The sequence below is a fragment of the Brienomyrus brachyistius genome, chromosome 3 (assembly GCF_023856365.1).
Source record: "Brienomyrus brachyistius isolate T26 chromosome 3, BBRACH_0.4, whole genome shotgun sequence".
Taxonomy (NCBI): Eukaryota; Metazoa; Chordata; class Actinopteri; order Osteoglossiformes; family Mormyridae; genus Brienomyrus; species Brienomyrus brachyistius.
In genome coordinates this window covers 24,488,939-24,510,599 of record NC_064535.1, presented here as the reverse complement: position 1 = coordinate 24,510,599, position 21,661 = coordinate 24,488,939, and the positions used below count along the sequence as shown (strand labels likewise).

Genomic DNA, 21,661 nt, shown 5'->3' with positions numbered 1-21,661 from the left:
TGGCATCCATGCTTCCAGTTATGTCTGTTTATACCTTAATTATATGTTTGTCTATGGTAATGTTATTTTCTGTTATGCGTTAATCGTTGGCTGTTTTTCTTATGTCTTGTGCTTTGTATTTGTCTTGCATATACCTGGCACCGAGATCCACACCAGGATACATGCAAGAACGTCATTGTAGTATGTATAATAAATGTGTCGAACCTTGAGCCTTGTTCCAGCAGTGGCCGTATAGTAAAACAGGGACCGTTTAATGACAAGCCAATAAAATGCTCGTAAACGATCAAAAAGGCAAACTGATAACCCCTTAAGTCGCGATGCAGGAAATCAAAAAGCTGAGATACAGCCGGCCAAAGGTTTCCTCTCTGATTTATGGCCAAAAGATTCAGGTGAGGGAGGCCAGGTGGTGGGTGAATCATGGAATGGTCACTTTGCTGTATGTGTTAACAAAACATATCAAGTTCTAATGCTAACTTCATCTTTTATTCATTAATCCACATACTAATACCTCTAGGTGCCGCAGGTTTCCTTCTGACACTAAGTCTATTAATAATTTTATTCCTCAATTAATTTACTTAAGTAATTCAAATCCAGTAGCAGGAATCTTCATTACATTTGAAACCTGATCACAATGACCCTCGACTGTGATGCCTCTGGACGGATATTATTTCTAAAAATTTTCAGCAAGATAAACGTTACGTTAAGGTAAATTACAACAGACAAAGACTCTACCTCTTCTCCGTATCAAAGCGAAATGTACTTTCACAAGTGGTGCTCTTAAGCAATGCTCTGTAGACTTGACCTCTCCATCCATGTTCATAGGCTTTTCCCAGACTAACACTCAGCATTCTCTGTTCCCTTCTTGGTATGTGTGGTCTGTTCAGATAAAGACTGCAATCATTAACAGCAAAGTATGGCTTTAAAAATGGCTTATTTCGCTTTGACTCAGGAAATCTCACACTCTGCTACAGACTATGTGCTGACAGTTCTCTCTCTTTTTAAAAAAATACCTTTTGTGTTTAAAAAGTACTACATGAATTAAAGTGGAAGTTTAAGTGAGCACTAGCGGCACGCTAAAACAGAACTCGCTAATATAAACAAAAAAATCGTCCCTCTTCTGTTGATCAGATTCTTGGAATTATATGAAGGCGGCAATTGTCATGGTATCCAAAGCTTTCTGCTGGAATTATCTCAAGTCTGGTCAATATCTCCTACAGCGCATGCTGGCCATTAATGGAAGCAGGTTTTAGTCCTAGAATCCCAGTGGGAGGTTGAGTAAAAGCGTCCCGTTGACCATGTTTGCTTTAGCAGGGAGGAGAAGCAGTAGAGTCACGACTCTTGAAAATTGAGGTCGACTTAATTGCACACCATGTCATGCACACATACGTGTCTCGGTCGTCACATACAGACTGCTTATTATGTGGGTACAGAACAGAGATGGAGATTTCAGGTCCAGACAGTACAAATCCAGACCAAGACTTTGTTTCAACCAACCAGCTGAGCACAAAGAGTCACAGTCACAGAGTACGCAACTGGTTGGTTGAAACAAAGTCTTGGTCTGGATTTGTACTCTCTGGACTTGAAATCTCCACCTGTGGTACACAACAAAAAGAACCACTGGCATTTTAAACTGTCTCAATGCTGAGGCGTACTGTCAGACTCAGTTCGAGAGGCGGAACTATTTATACTATATTTGCGCCATTCACTAACCTTTGGGGCAGGGAAAATTCCTGCTCCCCTACTTGTAGAATGAAAATCACTGGTTCCCTTCTGCTGTTCTGTTTAGATACATCCGCAGGGTGGTCAGATACCCCGCAGACATCTGGCTGATCATAATCGTCAGCCTGGAATCCCAGTGTCTTTAGAAAGACAAACCTGAGCAACTAAGCACACCAGCTTGGGGAAAACACTCACTGAGCCACACACTCAAATGCTGCCAAGCTACCAGACTCCGTAACAACCATAACTCCGCCTCGGCAGGAGACACAAGCAGGAGACAGCAGAGCTGGGTCACGCCATCTTCATGGTAGGCACTTCAAGGCCAACCATCTCCAGTTGAAGGTTTTCACACCAAGGATTGCCAGCAGGCAAAGATACAGAAGTAAGAACACTGACACTTACCGGGTGAGCAGGTGTAGGAATTTGGGTTTTCATCGCGGGAGAGAACACTGCAGTGGGAGCCTGTGACAAATCTCCAGCTTCCCGTCGGCTGTAAGAGCAAAATCCTCACTCATCAGAAACAACAGCTAGCAGTTGGAGACTTGTGATTCTCTGGATTAACTCCTGTTTTTTGATGGGGGAAGGAGGGGGGGGGGGTCAGACTGGTATCCAGACAAGAAAGCACAGTATGTAATGGGGAAGAGGAAACACAATCAAATACAGTAGGAGAGAGGCGGGGTTAGGTTTGCCAGTAGCCACTCCCCAGGTACAGTTAAGGATTTAGCCCCCATGCTGCTGCCTTATGCTTGATCCACTACTCTCTAACTTCCTATTTTCAATGGCTTCCCAAAAACAACAATATTCTCTCTCCTCTAAGGGCTGGTTCATACTGGAAGCTGACAATGTGTCCATGTACGCATCGCGGCCCCCACCCTTTCCGCTTGGACTCCACACTTCGTCTGTGCACCTACGCCAGGAATTAATACTACACATTATATAATGCATATAATGCAACATTCAACATGAGCTAGTAAAGTGATACGTGGCAGAGAGAGGTACCAATATAATGTGGAGGAGTGGGTGGAATATAGAAAATGCGACAGCAGTATTATAAAATTAGCAACTCGCTGTGGAAGCAGTGAGTGTACAACATTCCATGCCACAACCTCATACAAAAAAGTAAGACCGGAAACAAAGGAGCCAACAGAGAAGGTTCTCACACTGCCCCCTAGTGGAAATAACTTTTAGTCCTCCAGAACGATGTAAAATACATGTGCAAGTATGAGTAGCGGCACCGCCTGCTTAGCGAAAGGACACATAAATGGACGCGATACACGCACTGAGTATAACCTAGCCCCAAAAGGTCATTCTGTGTGCATAGCAAGCACAACTACTCGATGACTTTCTTGATCTGATTTGAGTGAAAACAAACACAATAAGAATGACAGTGAGAAACGCCCGCAGCTGTCATTCCTACCCATGTTCTTCTGCGACTGTGTACAAGAGAAACACGTGCTGAACAGCAGCTGCTGATATGAATCTGGTATGTCGCATTTATTAAGCATTCGCATGGTGCGCAATGTTTGATACGAGCCAATTGAGATGAAGAGGACCTTAAACGTGGCCAATCAAAACACAGCTGCCTGTCACGGAGGATCCCCCTGATCAATCTCCACTGCGCTGGCAATGTGAGCTCTGTGGTATGGCGAAAGAATACGAGTCACTGCTCTGGCCACTATATTCCTTTTTAGATATATTGTCCGGAAAGAAAATTGAACGCAATTAGCAAAGTATATAAATGTGTTTGGCTTCAAAGAGACTCCAGCAAGCAATATGAGTTCTTACTCCATAGTTACACATTGTTAAACATACATATACACCCCCCCCCTCCTGGAAATGGGCTAGGGGCCCCTGTAACAAAGTCAGCAGTGCTCAAGAGGAAGGCCAAGCTAAGCTCCGCCCTACCCACAAGCCCCTTCAATGGGCGCCATTGTGTGGCCTCAGGGTTGCCATCGATCCAGCTGACACTGTACGCAGGGGCAGATCAGGCCAGTCTCTCTCTCTCTCACTCTCTCTCTCTCTCACACACACACAGACACACATGCACACCACCTCCTGGTTTGGTGCTGAAGCACCCTGTAGAAGACTGGGGGGTGTGGGGGGAGATTATCTTCAGAGCTGCAGAATTACTGCTTCAAAAAGGTCTCAGGAGGGAAAGGGTGGGGGGGGGGTAGTTCCAGGAGGAATGAGAGTTCTGATGAAGTCAGCTGACCAAGAGCTCACCATAGCCGTGTGTCTCTTCCTTGGACCGGGGGGGAGGCTGCTGTCGTCAGCCCCCTCAGCACCCTCCAGCTGGCTCTGCGATAGCCGCATCAGCTCCACCACCCTGCAGTGTCCAGCCGGGCAGGTCGCTGCAGGGGGAGGGAGGTGCAGTGTCAGTATAGGTGCTATGCAGGCAGCAGGGAGAGAAACATGATTTCATTAGACTGGATACATAGTGAAAAAAAAGCTACACTGTGGAACAAAGAAAGCAGGCTGTATACGTTACAGCACATGGAACTCGTTTAACAGCTCTGACAGCACCATGGTCACCTTCCTCACACTATGGGGGATACAGGGATCCAGATTGCGCCCATTTAGTCGCATTTTCTAGCCATTTTTAGAGAGAGTGTCACTAAATTTTATAACTAGGTGCACCAGAGCGACTTGCCTTATTTTTTTAAGACCATCATCATATGTCACGTAAAAACACCAGGAGGGATCAAGGATCAGTGTGTAGGGTTGGGTATTGAGAACCAAATTAGAAACTGTTCTAAATTCTTAAGAACTGGGGAAGACATCTGAATTACCTTTCCACTTATCGATTCCTACATGTGCATCGATTCCTACATGTGCATTTTTAATCAACGATGTAAGGGTTGATACACGACAACTCCACTTTTACGTTTGTACTTGAAATTACATTACATGGACAAAAGTATTGGGACTCCTAGCTATTTCACTTACAGGAACTTCTATGACGTACCATTCTAAACCTGTAGGCATCAATATGGAGTTGGTCCCCCCTTTACAGCTATAACAGCTGCCACAAAGCTTTCCATAAGATTTTGGAGTGTGTCTGTGAGAATTATGCCCATTCATCCAGAAGAGCAAGAGTTCGGAAATTGCTTGTTGCTGAACCAAAAGGCCTGTCTTACATGTACAAAAGTGTAAGTCAAACGTGTAATGACCATGGTTTAAGTGGGTATAATATGGCTTTAAAAAACACGGCTGTGGAGGGAATGTGTGTGTATATTTATATAATAATATATATGTATAATATATATATATATATATATATATATATATATATATATATATATATATATATATATATGTGAAGTGTTATTGACATCAGTGGCAGTGACATCCAAGATTCAGTGTGGTTGCTTATTTCATCTCGAAACATCCTGTTTGTTTTAACTAAATATGGAAATAACAAATAACATAACTGCTGCAAGTAACCTTTGTTGTAAAAGTTGAGGTTGAATTCCCTAATGAGAATAAACGCAGCATTTTGTTACTGAGACATTTTGACAATTTTCTTACCATATTATAATTGACACCAAGAATCAATAAAAACTTCACTAGATAAGCAGACCTGGAATCAGATATGGAATCAATGAAATCTGAATGATACCCAACTGGTGATTGTATGTGGGCGCAAGAAACACAGTGAGTAATTACATTGGAGTGGCTAACACGAGACTGTCATCCTAATGCAGGTTGGGGACAGTTCTGCGTAGGATGTCGTCACCCGCTTCATAAGAACTCTCGCTTTGCCCTTTGGTGACAATGAAACCAACTTCAGCGTTTATGGTTAATAAAAAAAAGCGACATTCACGTTAATGACTTTTTTCTTAAAACACTATTTCACTCTATGACTTTCTCTTTAAAAATAAAACAGTACACTGTAAATTGCATATTCATTACCAAAGCATTTATCAGTAATGCAGTTAAGATGGAAAAGAATATGAATGTGTGGCACGTCGATGGAAGTGGTGCACCTAAATCTTATCTAAAAAATTGTCAGTAAGGAGCACTAGTGTTACTAGTGGAAAAAGCTAGTTTGGAACCTGCGGGGGGCTGCAGGCACATTCCACGATCAACAGCCAAAATGCAGCCAAAATAACTGATACTTCAGGCAATTATTAGACCTGCCTTTCAACCTAGGAAGGTTGCTGAAGACTACAGAGTGTAGACTACAGAGTGTAGACTACAGAGTGTGCCCCTTGCTGGGACAGACTTATCTTGAATGAGTTCACCGGTTGCCGAGTTTCAGTCTGTTGCAGCATCAATCCTGCCATCATCTCTCTGTTTACAAAACAGAACAGCAGCCTGAAGAACTACAGGAATCACTACCGGATTCCTCTCCACCCCCCCCCCCCCCCCAAGAAATCAGGACTTACATTTGGGGGCAGCCCTGCCTGTTTGCAGGGTAAATTAATAACTCCAATAACCTCAACCACTGGTGGGTCAAGGACCCCCTCAGACAAGATTCCGTTCTTTCCTTGCTCAGCCTAAACATGCCCTCTTGGGTCCCGCTGAAGGTCACTAATGGTCTCCAGGCAGCTGGCCATTCCTGACCATGTAGTTAAATTTTTACTTGATGAATCCACAAGCGGCAGCAGAAATGACTCAACTACACTGCAAAAACAAAAACCCAATTCACATATATTCAGCAAGGACTGGACTTCAAAAAGTCCACAAGGCAAGACAGCTGGCCACCTTCAGCGGAAGGCTTTCAGTTCGCGGTCGGAGCAGTCACCCAGTGAAGAGCTTTCTTCCCAGCAAAATCCATGGCCTCTATATCAGACTCACCGATTCAGCAGCTAAGAGCCTAGCGAATGGACGCTTCAGAAAGCAACTTGGTATGCCTTTATGTGGGTTATCGGCAGAAAAATCATAACCTCAAACACCAGGTACAAAAAAAACATTGCATTTTAAAGAAGAGAAGCGGAGCATACAACCCCCCCCCCCCCCCCCCCCCCCCCAAGTGGTGCAGCTCACCAACAAAGGCAACTAACCAGATGCAGATGAAGCGAACAGTCACATTATCTGGTGGGGAAGGGTTGGATTCCAGGAGCCCTGGGCTCCCAGGATGCCCCATGCAGGGCAGTCTCCCCCTACACCTGAGTGTGTTGGTGGGAGGCTGGGACGGTGCTTGCACAGTGTGCATATCTAAATCTATCTGCATGTCTGCAGCATCGCCGAGGCCTGCAGAACGTCTCATAAACCTCGACACATCAGCCTTATCAGGCCACATCTTACTGGGGTTTGTACCTTACGAACCAAGAAAGGAGGGACTAGCGACGCAGTCAGCTAGGCCTGAGAGGACAGACTCCAGCACATAATGAAGAGGGCTAACGTTTAGCGCGCACACTCAACACGTCTGCAGCACTTCATTCTTTAACGTAATGAAATTTTTCGGGGTACGTGTACGTAGAATGTTAATTCTGCATAGATCAGCAACACGCGGCAAGGGACAGAACGGTCTCCTAAACATGTTACATGTAATAAGCAAGAACTGGAGTTGATCTCTACTTATAAATATCTAGACATGATTATAAAGCAATGCCGTGCCTTTGCGGGCGAAATTCATGGTTAAAAATCAAGCCTGGACTTGGGCTTCTCAGGACTAAAATAAATAATGACCGTTCCTTCTATTTCCAACTGCCGTCACATGATCTACCATTCAGCTCCAAAACCTGCCTTCAGCAGACTGCACATGCCAGTCTGCTCAGCTACACGGTTCGTAACAGGCGGTCCTTACAGAACACATCATCATTACTGAACTGGCTTTCCATCCAGAGAAGGACCCCACCCCCCTCGCCAGCCTGAATTTGGTTCTTGGCTCAGGTCTTTAGCTCATTTGTTCAGCTTAAGGTGAACACTGTACTTTGAGGCTTGCTTTGATTCAGTACGACAAAGTGTGATAGTTACTGTTGTACACTCACCTACTGTAGAATAACCAATACCCCAGTCAGCGGATAAAGGCTGCTTGATTTTTGTAATAAAAAAAAGATTATATCAGAGACAATGTGAGGTATTTAAGATACTGAAATCAGCAAATTGTGATGCCTGGCTGGGTAGAACCCTTTTGTCTTTTACTGGACGGATTCCGTCTTTATTTTTGTTGTGTTTAAAATCGAAACCAAAAGATGAGCCAAAAAGGCTCATTGTGATAATACTACAGCTGTCTCACTTATCTTAAAGGTTCTGACCTTTACACACCAGGAAATGGATATTAAAAAACACGCATATACCAACAGGAAGCAAGTCAAAATATTTTTATACCTCTCAAGTTGGTAGATTTGTGGGAAACCTTTATCACAACCATAGAAATCACTATTGAGATCATTACACTGAATATAAACAATACCTATATCTATCTTCAAGCTATAATTAAATTTACACATATAGTGATATCTATAATATATTAAATTATAATGAGATAAAAATCAACAGTTCAGCGAGGCAAACTTAATTTTCACTGACTATGTTTAGTTGAGGCAAAACTTCATAAAGTACTTAGGGGGTTATATATATGGAGGTGGTGGCTCACTGGACTGCCTAACTCAGGAACAGTGCTGCTCTGTTTACTTTGAAATCCTTAAAGAATGTCACTGTATGCATCACATATAGCTACATTAACTACATTAAAAAAGAAACACACTCCTACGCTCCCTGGAGGCACGGCTAGCTTCTGCTCAGCTGACAGCCCGATACTGTGGCACACTGCTTCCTGCTCTGACTTCAAACTCTGACCGGTAGAAACAGCAAGTTACGGTAACCAGCCCATCCCCACTTGTCATGTGACTCATCCACCTGTAGAGGGTGCCAGCGAGGGTGCGGAGGGCATATTCTTTGGCTGTACCTCAGCTTATACATGCAGGGGGCTCCCAGTGCAGGATGTGCACAAGTGGGGCTTGTAAAGAATACTGTATATGCCCAGGCTATTCAAATCACAGTCCTAAAGGCAGCGCCCGGCTGATTTTCCAGCCTTCATTTACCTGTGACCCAGGTGTGAAGGCTCTGGCTAATTAGAATCAGTAATTGTTAAACCAATTACATAGGTGGAGTGGTGGCTCTGAGACTAGGGAGCTGTGCTTATAACTGGAACGTTGCTGGTTCAAATCCCATGAATGCCTAGAGTAATTTTACTCCATTGGACCCTTGAGCAAGGCCCTTAACCTGCAATTGCTTTGTGTTGGGTATGATATTAATCTGCATCCCGCCCTATAAGAAGCTCACACTGGTCCATTTGTACTAGTGTGGTGCTGAGGTATCACCTGCCACAAGCTGCACTCAGGTTCTCACCCCTGAGGTGGTTTGTCATGTGATGGGTGTGGCTATGCACTGTATCAGTGCATGCTCCTTACCTCCTCTGGGAGAACTGAAAACGAAGCATGGATTTGGAATCAAGGGCCAGATTTAAAGAGCCCTGGTATGTGAACTCTTTCTGCCTGGTTTTAATTTCACCACAATTTCTCTTGTACCAGTCAACACAGCATGCAGAAATGTCAAAATATAAGAATCACATGGATCTACATACAGTTTAAAAAAATTAAATAAAAAAAATCTAGGAAATGACTCTGCCAAGAAGGATTTACCTGCAAAGCAACCCAGCTCCTGCCCTGACAGAGACACTTCCTCACTTGGGACTCCTTGCTCGATCTATTTATATGTTACCCACAATCTACGTGTCTGGACGAGCAGCCACCGCTGCTGCCTGCTTCATGACTTTAATCTAGGATTTGACCCCTTATTTACACTCCCTGTGGAGGGCTGTCCAAAACACACAAGCTTCCTTTATCCAGGAAAACACCCTCACTGTGAAATGTTGGTCCCGGTGTAATTTTATTTCCTTCTGTTTCCTTTTCAGGTCCCATCATCTTCATTATTTCCACATGGTAACCCATTTAAGTCGGCTGAAGGCCGCGCACGTGCGACTCCGCCATGGTCGGTTATGTCCGTTTTAGCCGTAATCATCTACTGTCAGGTACAGCGACTCTTTCAAAAGGCAGAAATCCAAATCGGCCACCTTTTGTGCAATATATTATTGACATGGTGAAGCTGACGTGCAGAGTACAGTGTACAAGGTATCCAAGTAAGGCTCTTTTACGCGTATTAACTGGTAGAGATCAGCGCCAGCACCTTATAAACTCGGTATTGCTTTCCAAACATCAGTTAAGCAGCATCTCATTAATGTTATTAAACTTAATATCGTTACTTCCATTAAAAAGGAGAGCACTGTTTGTATTATTCAGTCCAAAAAATAATGCATGGTCTTAATGCAGCTAATGAAATCATATCATGCGAAGGAAACCAGGCTGTGGCGCAACAAAATAAGCTTACTACCATCGTGTGGTTGAAGTGTAAATGAACTTGTTCTGCTTTTAAACTGGTTCGTACGCTACACTGTTTAAATATTTGAATATTTCCGAATAGTCGATGATGATGGATAAGCAGGCTGTACATGGTTTGTCGCTACTCGTGCACATTATAACGTTGCATACGCCACATCCAAAATGGCGGCCCTCGCTGTTCGTCAAACTCACGACCTCATTCCCATCATGCACTTACTATTGTTACGGGCGCGGATTTAGAAGCAGTTTAGAAGCAACTGACTTTCTGTAAACTAATTATTTTTTATGTACACGCAATCGGTGCTCCGTTATAGATAAAAAAAATCTAATGACCGCATAACTTAACGATTTGCATCTTGTCTGTTGTCCGTGTTGCAATAAATAACTTGACACCAGCTGCAATGTGTCGTGGTGTGTCGGCCAGCGATGAACGGCTTAGCGGTTTAACTTCCAAAGCATCCGCATTTTAACAAAAAAAGGTAAACGACGTGGCTCTTTTGGGGAAGTTTGGCGCTGACACGGAGATTTCGTGCTGAGGATTGTTGTGTTGAAGTGGAAAGCGAATATGCAGAATGACACCACCACCCTGCGCGGACCCGAGGACGCTCTCGCTCCGAAGTTGCGCTTCGGACAGGTCTGTGGCTGCGGCTGGTTGCAAAGACTAATTCAGATTTTAACCACTCTGCCGTCTGCTGTTTTTAATGCAACATTTTTATTCTGTCTGACAGACTTAACCAGTGACATGTCACATGCATCGTCAGTAATTCTTATAGGGGACATCAAAAACCGTTTAAGAATATTAAACAATGAAACGTTTGTACTACGTATGCAACATGGATTTACCTTTTTAGTGGCAAAACTAGGTTTGATCCTGACGACATATCGGACGTGTAAAGTGACGTTTCATTTTCCAGTACCAGTACAGCGCAGAGGAGTATCAGGCCGTTCAGAATGCGCTGCGGCAGACGCTCGGCCCTGAATACATCAGCACTAGAATGGCAGGAGGGGGGCAGAAGGTAGCCCCGCCGCTACTCATTATCCTACATTTACAGTTCTTTCGGGAGTTAATGTTGTGTCTGTATTGCAGGTGTGCTACATTGAGGGACACCGCGTGATCAGCCTAGCTAATGAGATGTTTGGGTACAATGGCTGGTCCCATTCGATCTCCCAGCAGACCGTGGGTGAGCAGGGGCAGCTGCTTCGTTGGGGACCCTGGGAAGTGACACTTCAGCTCAATGTTGACGCTTATGTTCCATATGTGGAACAGAATCTGATGTATCACAATCAGTACATGAATTTTTTGCTGAATTAATCTGTCAGGTTTATGGTGTGTGAAACATTTTGGATTTTGTTAGGGTTCTTTTTGTACTTAAAGGAATAGGCACACGCACCAAAGAATTCTCTCCACATAGTAATCAGAGGGGAGCACAGGATTTGACTGCAAGTATGTGCCTGATACAAGTTTATTTTTTCTACCCATGCATACGATTTAAAAGATTTTGTGGACCTCATCAATGGAAAATTCTATGTTGGAGTAAGTGCATTTGTGAAGGTTCAGCTGAAGGTAAGAGCAACAATCTGCTGTTTTAAGTGGACGGAAGTTCTCACAATACTGGTGGTCAGGCTGTTCAGGAAACGTGAAGAAAAAAAAAGTGATATTTTAAAACTGCTTATGCAGCTTATACTGTGTGCAGTGAATTAATTCAAGCTTTACGAAAACACAAAACCAGGAAGGAGGAAGGAATTACGAATTACTTAGAATATTCTTCCTGCTCAGTTTTCTGTTGAGATGTCAGTTAACGCACAAACCAGTTAGAATGAGACTGGAACCATTGTGTTTCATAGCAGTCGGTCACATTTAAAAATCCGACATCTTCATTTTCAGCGGACAGGGAAGAGGCCGGTGTAATTAACAGCTGTGTACCTGCCCTGCAGGACGGCTCGTACCATGAGGACGTGGGTTACGGCGTCAGTGAGGGACTGAAGTCTAAAGCCATGTCACTGGAAAAGGCGCGGAAGGAGGCCGTGACAGATGGACTGAAAAGAGCCCTCAAGTATATAATCCTGTACTCAGACAAGGGGCCACAACCATGTTAGAAACAGAGAACCTAAATCACTAATCTTTGATCTAATGAGGCCTTTTCCCCAGGAATATTTGGCAGTCAGTTGGTTTGGACATCCATGTCACCCTATGACCTGTGCCTTAAAATTGTAGCCTATTTACAAACCTGACACTGTCCTACATTATTCCTCGCACCATCTTAGCATGTCTTCTAGGAATTTATTTTTCCCTTCACAAGGTTGACTCTGTTGCCCTGCTTCCTTCTAAGGTGCTTTGGCAACGCACTGGGAAACTGTATCTTGAACAAGGAGTACCTTATAGCAATCAACAAAATCCCAAAACAGGTCAGCGCCGCCTAATGCCCTGGATGTGACTTATGAAGTAGTTTGTTTTTGAGTTAAGTGTTATTGGCAGACTTTTTTTTTTTTGGTGGTGATGGGCATTGGAGTCAAACTGCTGGCATTATAATGGTTGTAGCCTCCAGCCCCACTGGACCCGGCTCAGACAAAACGTGTGGATGGTGAGCCCCTGGTGGAGAAGGCGAGGTACTGCAGTCTGGCTCTGGAGGACATGCATGGTGCATTGGGGCAGGCCGCCACAGAGTGTACAGCAGCCTCCACAATTCGGGGTTCGGTCAGCGCTAGAACCTCACTGTGCAACAGCACAAACCAGCAGGAGATTGAAAACATACCTGACAACTTATCCAGGTAAGAGCGAGCAGCCTTACAGTCGCAGGTCCGGCTCATTCAGCCCTCGATCTCACCTTCGTTTCTCTGGTGTGCAGGTCAGCCACTGACATTTCGGACATGCCCGGCTCCTCGGACCCCAAGCACCTGAGGAAGCTGAGGCAGCAGCAGTTGCAGCAGAAGTTTCGTCAGGAGATGGAAGCCCAGAGGAGACACGAGGGCCAGCATCCCACCAAAGGGGAATTAGGTGTGTCCAGGGAGGAAACGTCACGCTTCATCCAAGGTCAACTCAGATAAGTCAACAGAACGTCACCTAAAATAGATTTTCCATAAACAGCCTGTAAACTTCCATTAAATTTCTAACAGACACATGAATAATTCAGTGGCTATTTGGAGAGTGCAAATAACCCACCATCTGTAGGGCTGGAACTTAGATGGCGTAGGAGTGATGCATCCAGGATGTGTGTCTGCCTCGAGTTAGTCCAACTGTGCTCCGTCTCACAGGTAGAACAAACTCCTCCGGTTCCGGCGATGCCTGTGTCAGCCACAGTACGACCGCAGCACCCCGTGGCACCCGTGCAGAGGAGGAGCATCTAGCTGGTAGCATAAGACCGTTGCTTGCCCGCATTCATGACAGTAATGCCAGAGATGGTTTTATTTCAGTGACATTCCAAGCCGATGTCAAGGATAGGAATCGAGGCTGATCCAGGCATTTTTTAATCGATTGGAATCAGTTACTGCAGCTCAATGAAAAATCCTATTTAATTTACTGTGTTCACCGGATTTACATCAGTTGCACAGATAAGGTTTCTTCACACGCTGCAAAACTGGTGTCTGCTTTTAGTTTCCTGTAGGGTGGACAGTAGGATAATGTAAACATACCAAATTGCAACTGATCGCTATTTCTTATAACCTATTTTAAGTCTAAACAGTGAAATCTTTTGTGCCCCTAAATGTCACCAGACTAGATACGATTGTATCCCACCCTTTAAATCCAGATTGTGGTTTCTGTGCTCCAGATGACCCAGAGCTTTGGAACTTTACCCTGGAAGGTATGGACCTTCTAGAGGAGCCCAAAGCAGGAGAGAAATACCCCCAACCCTCCACCCCTAGTGGAGGCCACCAGATGCTGACACGCAGCAAGACCCCCCAGAGAATAGGCTCTCTCCGGCCTCCTGCAAGACCCCAGGATCAAGCTGCCCACCACCAGTACAGACCTCCCCAGCAACACCACAGTGCCCATTCAGGTGAGCAACCTGCCCCAGAATTTATGATGCAACAAATCCCAAGGAGTCATCATTAAGTAACAGTTCCCCCTTTTCCCCAGCAGGGGGGGCACAAAGTCCCTATAGACAAGGACATGTCTTAAAGAAACGAAAACTGGACACCTAGTGTGGGGTTTGCTTTGGCGAGATGCACCCAGAGCATATTTATTTTAATGGCTTTATCTTTGTTTTGCTTTAAATAAATCACTATTTCATACTGTGGTCTGTGCTTTTTGTGAAAAGGAACCAAAACAAAGAATAGTTCCACGTTCATCCAACCTGCAGTCTTCTGGTAGCTGGAATGTTATGGGTTAATTATTTAAAAGCAGTAGTTACCCAGCATTGAAGGGACATTTTAGAACAGGCTTAAATCTCATTTTCATTCATTTATTGAATTTACAAAAGTAACAAATCTTTTTGGAGCATTAGGCATGTGTTATATGAAACTTGAACACTGTACTTAGTGCAAACAAAAAAAAGCCAACGATTCTGTAGGATTTTGGTACTTTTGAAAATTTTATTGAAGATTTTGTACAATGTTAAATAGCATATGGAAACCATTTACTTAGTCACTAGAGGATCTAGAGACAGAGTAACAACTCATATAGTAGTACAAAACAAAATAACTTAATGACAGGTCAGTAGCACTAAGTAACAGTATTGTTCTGTATTTTCTTTTCCACAGGAGGGCAAATGGCAAAAAAGTGTGCATTTATTTAAGATCCAGGTGAGACTATAACCAGTGAGGAACAAGCACATGCAGTTTAAGATGAATGAACCCATTTTTGATTGAAACCTGGTGTTTGTGTTACTGTACTGAATAGGATCCCTACATATCGGCACTTTGCTGAGCATTCCTCACAGAAAGGCAATTGGAATAAAAACATGTATCTGCATTCAGACAATAATATACACTAATTCAGCAAGTTGCCTCCTCTGTAAGTAACAAAAAAAGTGGTGTTTTACCACTGTACCACCAACAAACATTGCATATGATGCACTGTAGCCGCTGTCATCAAGTAGTAAACAAGAGATTTCAATTAAGTCATTTTGTCAGGGCAATGGCACTGCATTGGTAGCATTAAATGTGTTTTTTTAGGAGGAAAAAGTATTTAAAAATGCTTTCCTCTTCACAGCTTCAAACCGTAATACTGAATAGATTTCATTCTGAAGAAAACCATCTTTCAAATGGGCAATGAAATATTTTAGAGAGGGAAAAAAAGCTATTTATATAAATATCCAGAACACCAACTGCTATCCAAAGACAACTGCTGAGCATCTGTGTTTATATAAAGATTCAAGTGAAAAAAACTTTCCTGTACCTGACAAGTTACTGGGACGACTAAGGAGTAAGAACAGGCTTTACATTTAGCAGTCCTTGTAAGCTATCAGTAGTTAAGGTGACAAGTGTTAAAACCACAAAACGCATGGTCACTGTGCTCTTTCGATTTCTGTGCAGATGTTACTGGACTGAACCTTTTGCTCTGCAATTAGGAGACACGACAGGAAGGCAGCACACTGAGCCAGGCCTGGGAGCCTCCAACAGGAGGTTGTCGCTTTTATAAAGGCTGCCCACCCTCCTGCCCACAACTTATCTGCCTCTTTAAAAAGGGTTTACGTCTGGGCAGGAGTTCTCAAATAGGATTAGTCTCTTCCCTGCTGGCACATGTGTGCCTATGCATGAGGGAGATATGGTACAGAGACTGGAGAAGGGCAGAGCGTCTAGCGGGCACCACGGCCACCTCCTACTCTTGCCGGGACAGAAAAACCATAACACAAGATGCAGCAATTTAAAGTCCAAAACGCTTTAACTACACGACTCACAGAAATGAAACGATGGAAGCGTTTAGCAGTACTGACAGACTACTTTGTGAGAGGAGATGATGATCTACAATTCATAGTGGTTTCAATGTAACGAGAGAGCAGATAGGGGTGGAGTTGAGAGCACACTCAGAGTAAGCTCTGGGCCTCCTGTGGTCTGGAATGAACATTGAACAGACTTTGCACTCGAGCCTTGTGTTGAAGGTCCTACCACATCCATCTCCTTTGATCCTACAACTAATCTGTACATTTTCTACTGACGTCACAGCACTGTACAGGAGACCCCACAGTTCTGTACCTCCATCCTCTACCCTCAAGGGTATAAGCAGTCTCCAGGGGAGTGGATGGAGACGTCTCCATGTGGGTCAAACAGCCTCCAAGTCATGTTTTAGTGCTATGCAATGCACCACTGTATCTACACACATTCACATAAGCCGCTTCTCACTTCCTCAGTAACCTTCATGGGACTCGCATCCCTTTCTGTTCAACACCAGGCTCTCTGTGCTGTTGTGAGGGGTGGGGTCGGCATCGTTATGATCACTGCCAGTTTACAAAAAACAAAACAAACCTGCATTTAAGAAATGGGAATGCTACATTCATGAACCGCATCTTCATTGTCAGAACTGCCAGTTTTAGACTTTAGAGCTCGACGTCCAACGCTAACAGAAGAGATGTCAGAATCCCAACAGACATTACAGTTGTGAATGTTTTAGCCGACCGCACCAAACATACAGTGACAGACTATGCCTAGAGGGCAAGAGCCCTCTGCACATACAGCGGACCAAGCTTCAGCACAATTCAATACAATCCATTCCAGCATTTCAATGTTCAATTAACTCCCAAGTCAAGAAAAACATAACTTAAAAAAAGGCACCAAACATGAATGGCACCCCCGTGGTGTACCTTATCCCCAAGCTTGATCCATAGGGTTGCTTAAGCACTTGATGAAAGCACATAGCGTCAGGGCTCACTGCTCCATGTTCAATCCAAAGCAAATAAACAAATGCAAGGCACTGTAAAACTCCAGCAAGCTTACTGGGGCGATGGGGGAAGGGAGAGACAGGTTATTCAAGTACATTGAAACCATTTTTTTTTTTACATTCACATTTATCTAATATAAAGAAAGTACGAAGGAAAAAAGGTTAAAGTGTCTCAAATAAGTACAATATAATGAAATAGCTAGCCTTACTTTAGTCTATTAATAATAACCCTCCAACTTCCACTTTGCCTTTTGTTTTTAACTAATGTTGCCCAACAACATTTAATAATAATCACAGTGTTTCAACATCAAAAACTGATGGGTAGATAGAGGTCCATACAGAACACTTTTTAATATACAATTCAATCAAACTATCGAGAGAGGCCCTGGCGCGGTGGAGGTTATAAAAGCTGATACCATTAGTAAGATCATACGTTTAAAGCTTAAACAGCCTTGTGAGCATGGTGGTCAGAGGCCCCAGGATTCTGTACGCCATGCGGCTGATGACCTTGGGATGGCCTCCCGTTTACCTTACTTTTACTTAGCCAGATGGGAAAGATGTGCTAACGGAGTAACCCTTAGTTTCATAACCATACTTGGAAATTATTGGCTGAGCCTCTACAGCAATTGTTTCCCAATCTGCCAATCCTCAGGGACCCCCCCCCCCCCACACGGTCCACGTTTTTGCTCCTTCCCAGCTCCCTACCGCAAGCAAAAAAATGCAGAAGATCAGGGTGTCCTCTAGAACTGGTTTGTGAAACACAGCTCTACAGGACCGATCATCCTGTTTGTTTGTTTGTTTATTTATTTTACCCCCACCTAAGCAAATCCAGGATTTCATACTCCAGCTGGTCAGACACAACCCCAGGGGAGAGGAGTCACCTTCCTGCTCCCGCCCAGAGACCCTAAGCACTTGAACCCCTCCATAGAAACTGAGAATCAAAGCAATCATCCCCAGTGGGCTTCCCCTCCCGTGTGCAGCAGACAATGGGAAAGGGGTTCAGCTCACAGGTGGAGGGGGCCTCTCCAAAAATGATGGAATAGTAATCAAGGCTGGGGGGGCAAGGGTACAAATACATTATTTAAAAAAAAAAAAACTGTACATGGATTTCTTTAAATGAAGGCCACTTTTACATGTTTTTTAAAAAATGGATAATACCCTAAATATTGCATCAAATGGCAACAGGAGGGTCAAGCAGCGAAGAAGACTCCAGGTCTCCTTGAGATGCATTGACACTGACCAGAGGCCACTAGAGGGCGTGAACCTGCCCATGGGGCCTCTGTCAGCTACCTACCAATGGAGGACATGAACCTGCCCATGGGGCCTCTGTCAGCTACCTGCCAATGGAGGGCATGAACCTGCCCACGGGGCCTCTGTCAGCTACCTACCAATGGAGGACATGAACCTGCCCACGGGGCCTCCGTCAGCTGCCTGCCAATGGAGGGCATGAACCTGCCCACGGGGCCTCCGTCAGCTACCTGCCAATGGAGGACATGAACCTGCCTGCGGGGCTTTTGTCAGCTACCTGCTAATGGAGGGCATGAACCTGCCTGCGGGGCTTTTGTCAGCTACCTGCTAATGGAGGACATGAACCTGCCCATGGGGCCTCTGTCAGCTGCCTGCCAATGGAGGGCATGAACCTGCCCATGGGGCCTCTGTCAGCTGCCTGCCAATGGAGGGCATGAACCTGCCCACAGGGCCTCTGTCAGCTGCCTGCCAATGGAGGACATGAACCTGCCCATGGGGCCTCTGTCAGCTACCTGCTAATGGAACCAATGAACATCACAGGGTTACCGAGGGCGACACGTCGGCCTGCTGAAAACAGGTTGCAATCTGCACGACTGTTCCAGCCATTCGGGAGAAAATAAACATTCCAAACTCCTCCCCACCCTTCCTGCTAAGGGGCTTTTCAACAGTCTTTGGCCCCTAAAAATTGCACCCTTGTGTCTGTGAGCTTTTTTTTTTTTGTGCTACCACACTTCCTGTTGCACCAATCAGGGACAGAAGTTTCTGGAAAGATGACGTACACGCGTCTGGCATACTCCTGCAAAAAAGAAAAAAATGAAAGAAAAGCAGTAAAGAGCCTCAGATAGCAATGTGGTCTGCTTGCACCCATCACACCTGATACCTCCTTTCTTATACCCATTTCCACTTGTCTGAAGGAAAAGAAAAAAATTAAATTACTAAACAGAAGCCACTGATGCCAGCTCAGTCCCGCACTGCTCGATTCTGCCCCCCCCCTTCCAATGTCGATCAGTCCAGCCTGACTCCGCCCTGCTCCGGTGTGCCCTTAGGCACTACGTTGTCCTCAGGTTTGGCCCACCAGAATTGCTGACCGAATTCTGCAACGTGTTGATGGGGAAGCTTTGCAGGGATCCTGGGGCCACGGGCTGGAGCTGGCTCAGGGTCTGCGAGTGTGCTGCAGGGCCTGTCCACTGGGGTGCGCCAAACTGCACAGAGGGATAGCTGTAAGTTGGCATGGGGCACAGGGAACCCTTACGGGACCCGGATAGTGCTGTATGTCCACTCAAGGTGGAGGCCACGGTGGGGCACAGCTGGCTTGGGGCTGAAAACTTGCGTCCGATATTGACTGGGGGAATCCCCTATGGAAAGGCAGAGAGGTCAAAGGTCAGTGTCTGGTTCTGCCCATTCAGAGAACATCGACACAGCGCTACGCCGCTAGAACATTCACTGCATGCACACTGCCACTACATTTCACCACCTAAGGACCCTTCAGCTGTACAAAAGGAACCAACAACTGAACAGAAGGCCTGGACGGGACTGCACAGACATGGCGGTGATATCGAGTAGATCCTCACATCATAGGAGTGGCTCTGAGAGGCCGGCTGTTGGTGCGATGTCTGCTTGGAGCTCTTCTTGCCCTGTGAAAGGCTAATGGCCCAATTATCTACCAGCTTGTGCAGGTCATCTGTAAAAGTGCCCTTGCGACTCTGGGGCAGGGTGGCAGGCAATGGGTTCTGGTTCTGACCCTGTCCTGGCCCGCTCACTGTGTTAGTGCTGCTTGTCCCTGCAGGCAGAGAAACACACAGCGACATAATCAACCACAGTAATTCATACTGGTGTGAACTTCACAAGAAACATAAGCTGATGAACACCCAATCACAGTTCTGTTGAACAGAACAGTACTAGGGTAGGGTGAGTCTTCAGTTCCACTCAGGCACAGCAGGTGGAGCCCTTGCGCAACTAATTCATAACCATCCTGCAGATTCCTCTTAGTATAAAACTGCAGGTCTCCATTTGCTTAAATATAAATGCAAATATAATTAACATATCACATGGTTCAGAAGTCATAAATTACAATGGAAAGGTTTCATTTCACCAAAAGGATTACTTAAAGTTAAAGCACGGGCTAACATCTGAAGTTATTCTAACATGGTTTTCCAGAGAAATGTACAGTTAATTTGCAAATCAAAACGGTCACACCAGCGACAGATAACAGATTTTGGTATTTCACTGCTCACAGATGTTAAAGGCAATGCAGCTTCATTTTGGGAGCGGTTTGAAGGAAACGGGCTGCACCTGGAAAACAAATACATCAGCCCCCCCCATTTCTGAACCAGAAACTTGTGCAATATGGTGTTTCAGACCAAATCAACAATTTCAGTAACTTGTTGATCACGTCAGAGCAGTTTCTTGGCCTCTATCAGGGGCTGATGTATTTCAGTGTTATTCTGAATGCAAACTTAAAATACGTAAATACAATAAACAAAAAGCCAGCAAAACCGCGCTGAACTGCACGAGAACACAAAACAGCTGAAACATCTGAAAATACCATTCAGAAAGCAGAACAAAAAGAAGGAAGCTTACAAAGACAGAAACGAAAGCAGACACAAAAGCTCTCAATAAGACTCTGGGAAATGTAGTCCAGGCTCCAGGCAGCAGGGCATGCTGGGAGAAGCAGTTGCACACCGCCTGACTTCAGCATTTACTAGTGACCTCAGTTCACTTTTGCACTGCAAAACCCCTCAGTTAAGTCAGTTAATAATACTGTAGATTAATGTTTCTCCCAGGAAGTGTAATACAAGCCCGTGTCCAGAGGCAAATTCTCTTAATGATGTACTACCACACCCCAAAAGCTAAAAATAGTTCAGACATAAAAACTGACACGTTGTAGAGGGAAAAATTCATAGCCTAAGAGTGAATCGCTGCTGTGAGCCAGTCTTCAGTAAAGGGGTACGGTCCAATGGGACGGCTGCTTTTTTTTTTTTTTTTTAACACTAAGTGGCCAATCCGAGAGAAGCAGACTTCCGCGTGTGAAGACACTGTCATTAAGACTGCAGGCAACCGTGCATCTCTTAATCACCACACGTCGGAAAGCGGCAGCACCAGCCAGCAGGTGGCGTGCCGGTTAAACTGCTCCTGTAAACAGAACCAGTTTGTCTGAGTCGAGGGAAGGGCAAGGCACCAAAAGCTGCTTAACGCCACCAGATAAAGTGAGCCGAAGAATTTCTGCTAAGAAACAAAGATGGAATGTTCATACAGAAGCTGAACTGGATGAATTAATTTGTCTAATTACAGGCTTTATACGCTTCCTATAAGGCTGGTGGTGAAACAGAATTCCCCTAATTACTGTCCTGTCTATTACTCAGATCACACAAAAAAAAAAAAACCTCTGTAATAAGCGCCAAACCGGGTGAGAACAGTGCGTCAGGAGTAGCGTGTGATGAGACATATCATACAGGAGTCGTATTCTTTCTGAAGCCGAGGGATGGGGTCATAGCAATCAAAATGCTCAGGTCAGGCTGATGGACTGAAGCAG

The 21,661-nt window shown here is 44.8% G+C and overlaps 2 protein-coding genes across 27 annotated transcripts in view; one reads left to right on the top strand and one right to left on the bottom strand.

Moving 5' to 3' along the window:
* Positions 1-9,690: 9,690 nt before the first annotated feature.
* rad52 (RAD52 homolog, DNA repair protein) lies at positions 9,691-14,297 on the top strand. 4 transcript variants are annotated; one of them, XM_049009780.1, is made up of 11 exons: positions 9,691-9,800; positions 10,982-11,083; positions 11,155-11,248; positions 11,564-11,631; positions 12,003-12,121; positions 12,398-12,473; positions 12,607-12,836; positions 12,914-13,098; positions 13,320-13,415; positions 13,835-14,062; positions 14,143-14,297. In XM_049009780.1, the coding sequence occupies exons 2-11, from the start codon at positions 11,063-11,065 to the stop codon at positions 14,205-14,207; spliced, it is 1,182 nt and encodes a 393-aa protein (XP_048865737.1). In that variant the 5' UTR covers positions 9,691-9,800; positions 10,982-11,062; the 3' UTR covers positions 14,208-14,297. The 4 variants fall into 4 exon arrangements, with proteins under 4 accessions (XP_048865737.1, XP_048865736.1, XP_048865734.1 ...); XM_049009779.1 differs by lacking the exon at positions 9,691-9,800 and adding an exon at positions 10,110-10,701 and having other exon boundaries at positions 12,914-13,062; XM_049009777.1 differs by lacking the exon at positions 9,691-9,800 and adding an exon at positions 10,110-10,701.
* Positions 14,298-14,577: 280 nt separating this feature from the next.
* Positions 14,578-21,661, bottom strand: part of wnk1b (WNK lysine deficient protein kinase 1b) — a 66,547-nt gene continuing 59,463 nt past the window's right edge. For 11 of the 23 annotated variants that reach the window (XM_049006698.1, XM_049006709.1, XM_049006697.1 and 8 more), the window contains 2 exons: positions 19,701-19,909; positions 14,578-19,484 (listed from right to left, as the gene is read on the bottom strand). In XM_049006698.1, the coding sequence (XP_048862655.1) occupies positions 19,179-19,484; positions 19,701-19,909 (515 nt within the window). In that variant the 3' untranslated portion in view covers positions 14,578-19,178. The remainder of the gene's footprint in view (positions 19,485-19,700; positions 19,910-21,661) is intronic. The other 12 variants (XR_007396730.1, XR_007396727.1, XR_007396732.1 and 9 more) reach the window with 12 other exon arrangements.

Bases quoted from the DNA above. Each gene is read 5' to 3' on its own strand.
- rad52 (XM_049009777.1), top strand. From the start codon at position 10,633: ATGCAGAATGACACCACCACCCTGCGCGGACCCGAGGACGCTCTCGCT. The intron at 13,099-13,319 runs GTCAACTCAGAT...TCCGTCTCACAG, and splicing joins AACGTCACGCTTCATCCAAG to GTAGAACAAACTCCTCCGGT. The intron at 13,416-13,834 runs GTAGCATAAGAC...TCTGTGCTCCAG, and splicing joins AGAGGAGGAGCATCTAGCTG to ATGACCCAGAGCTTTGGAAC.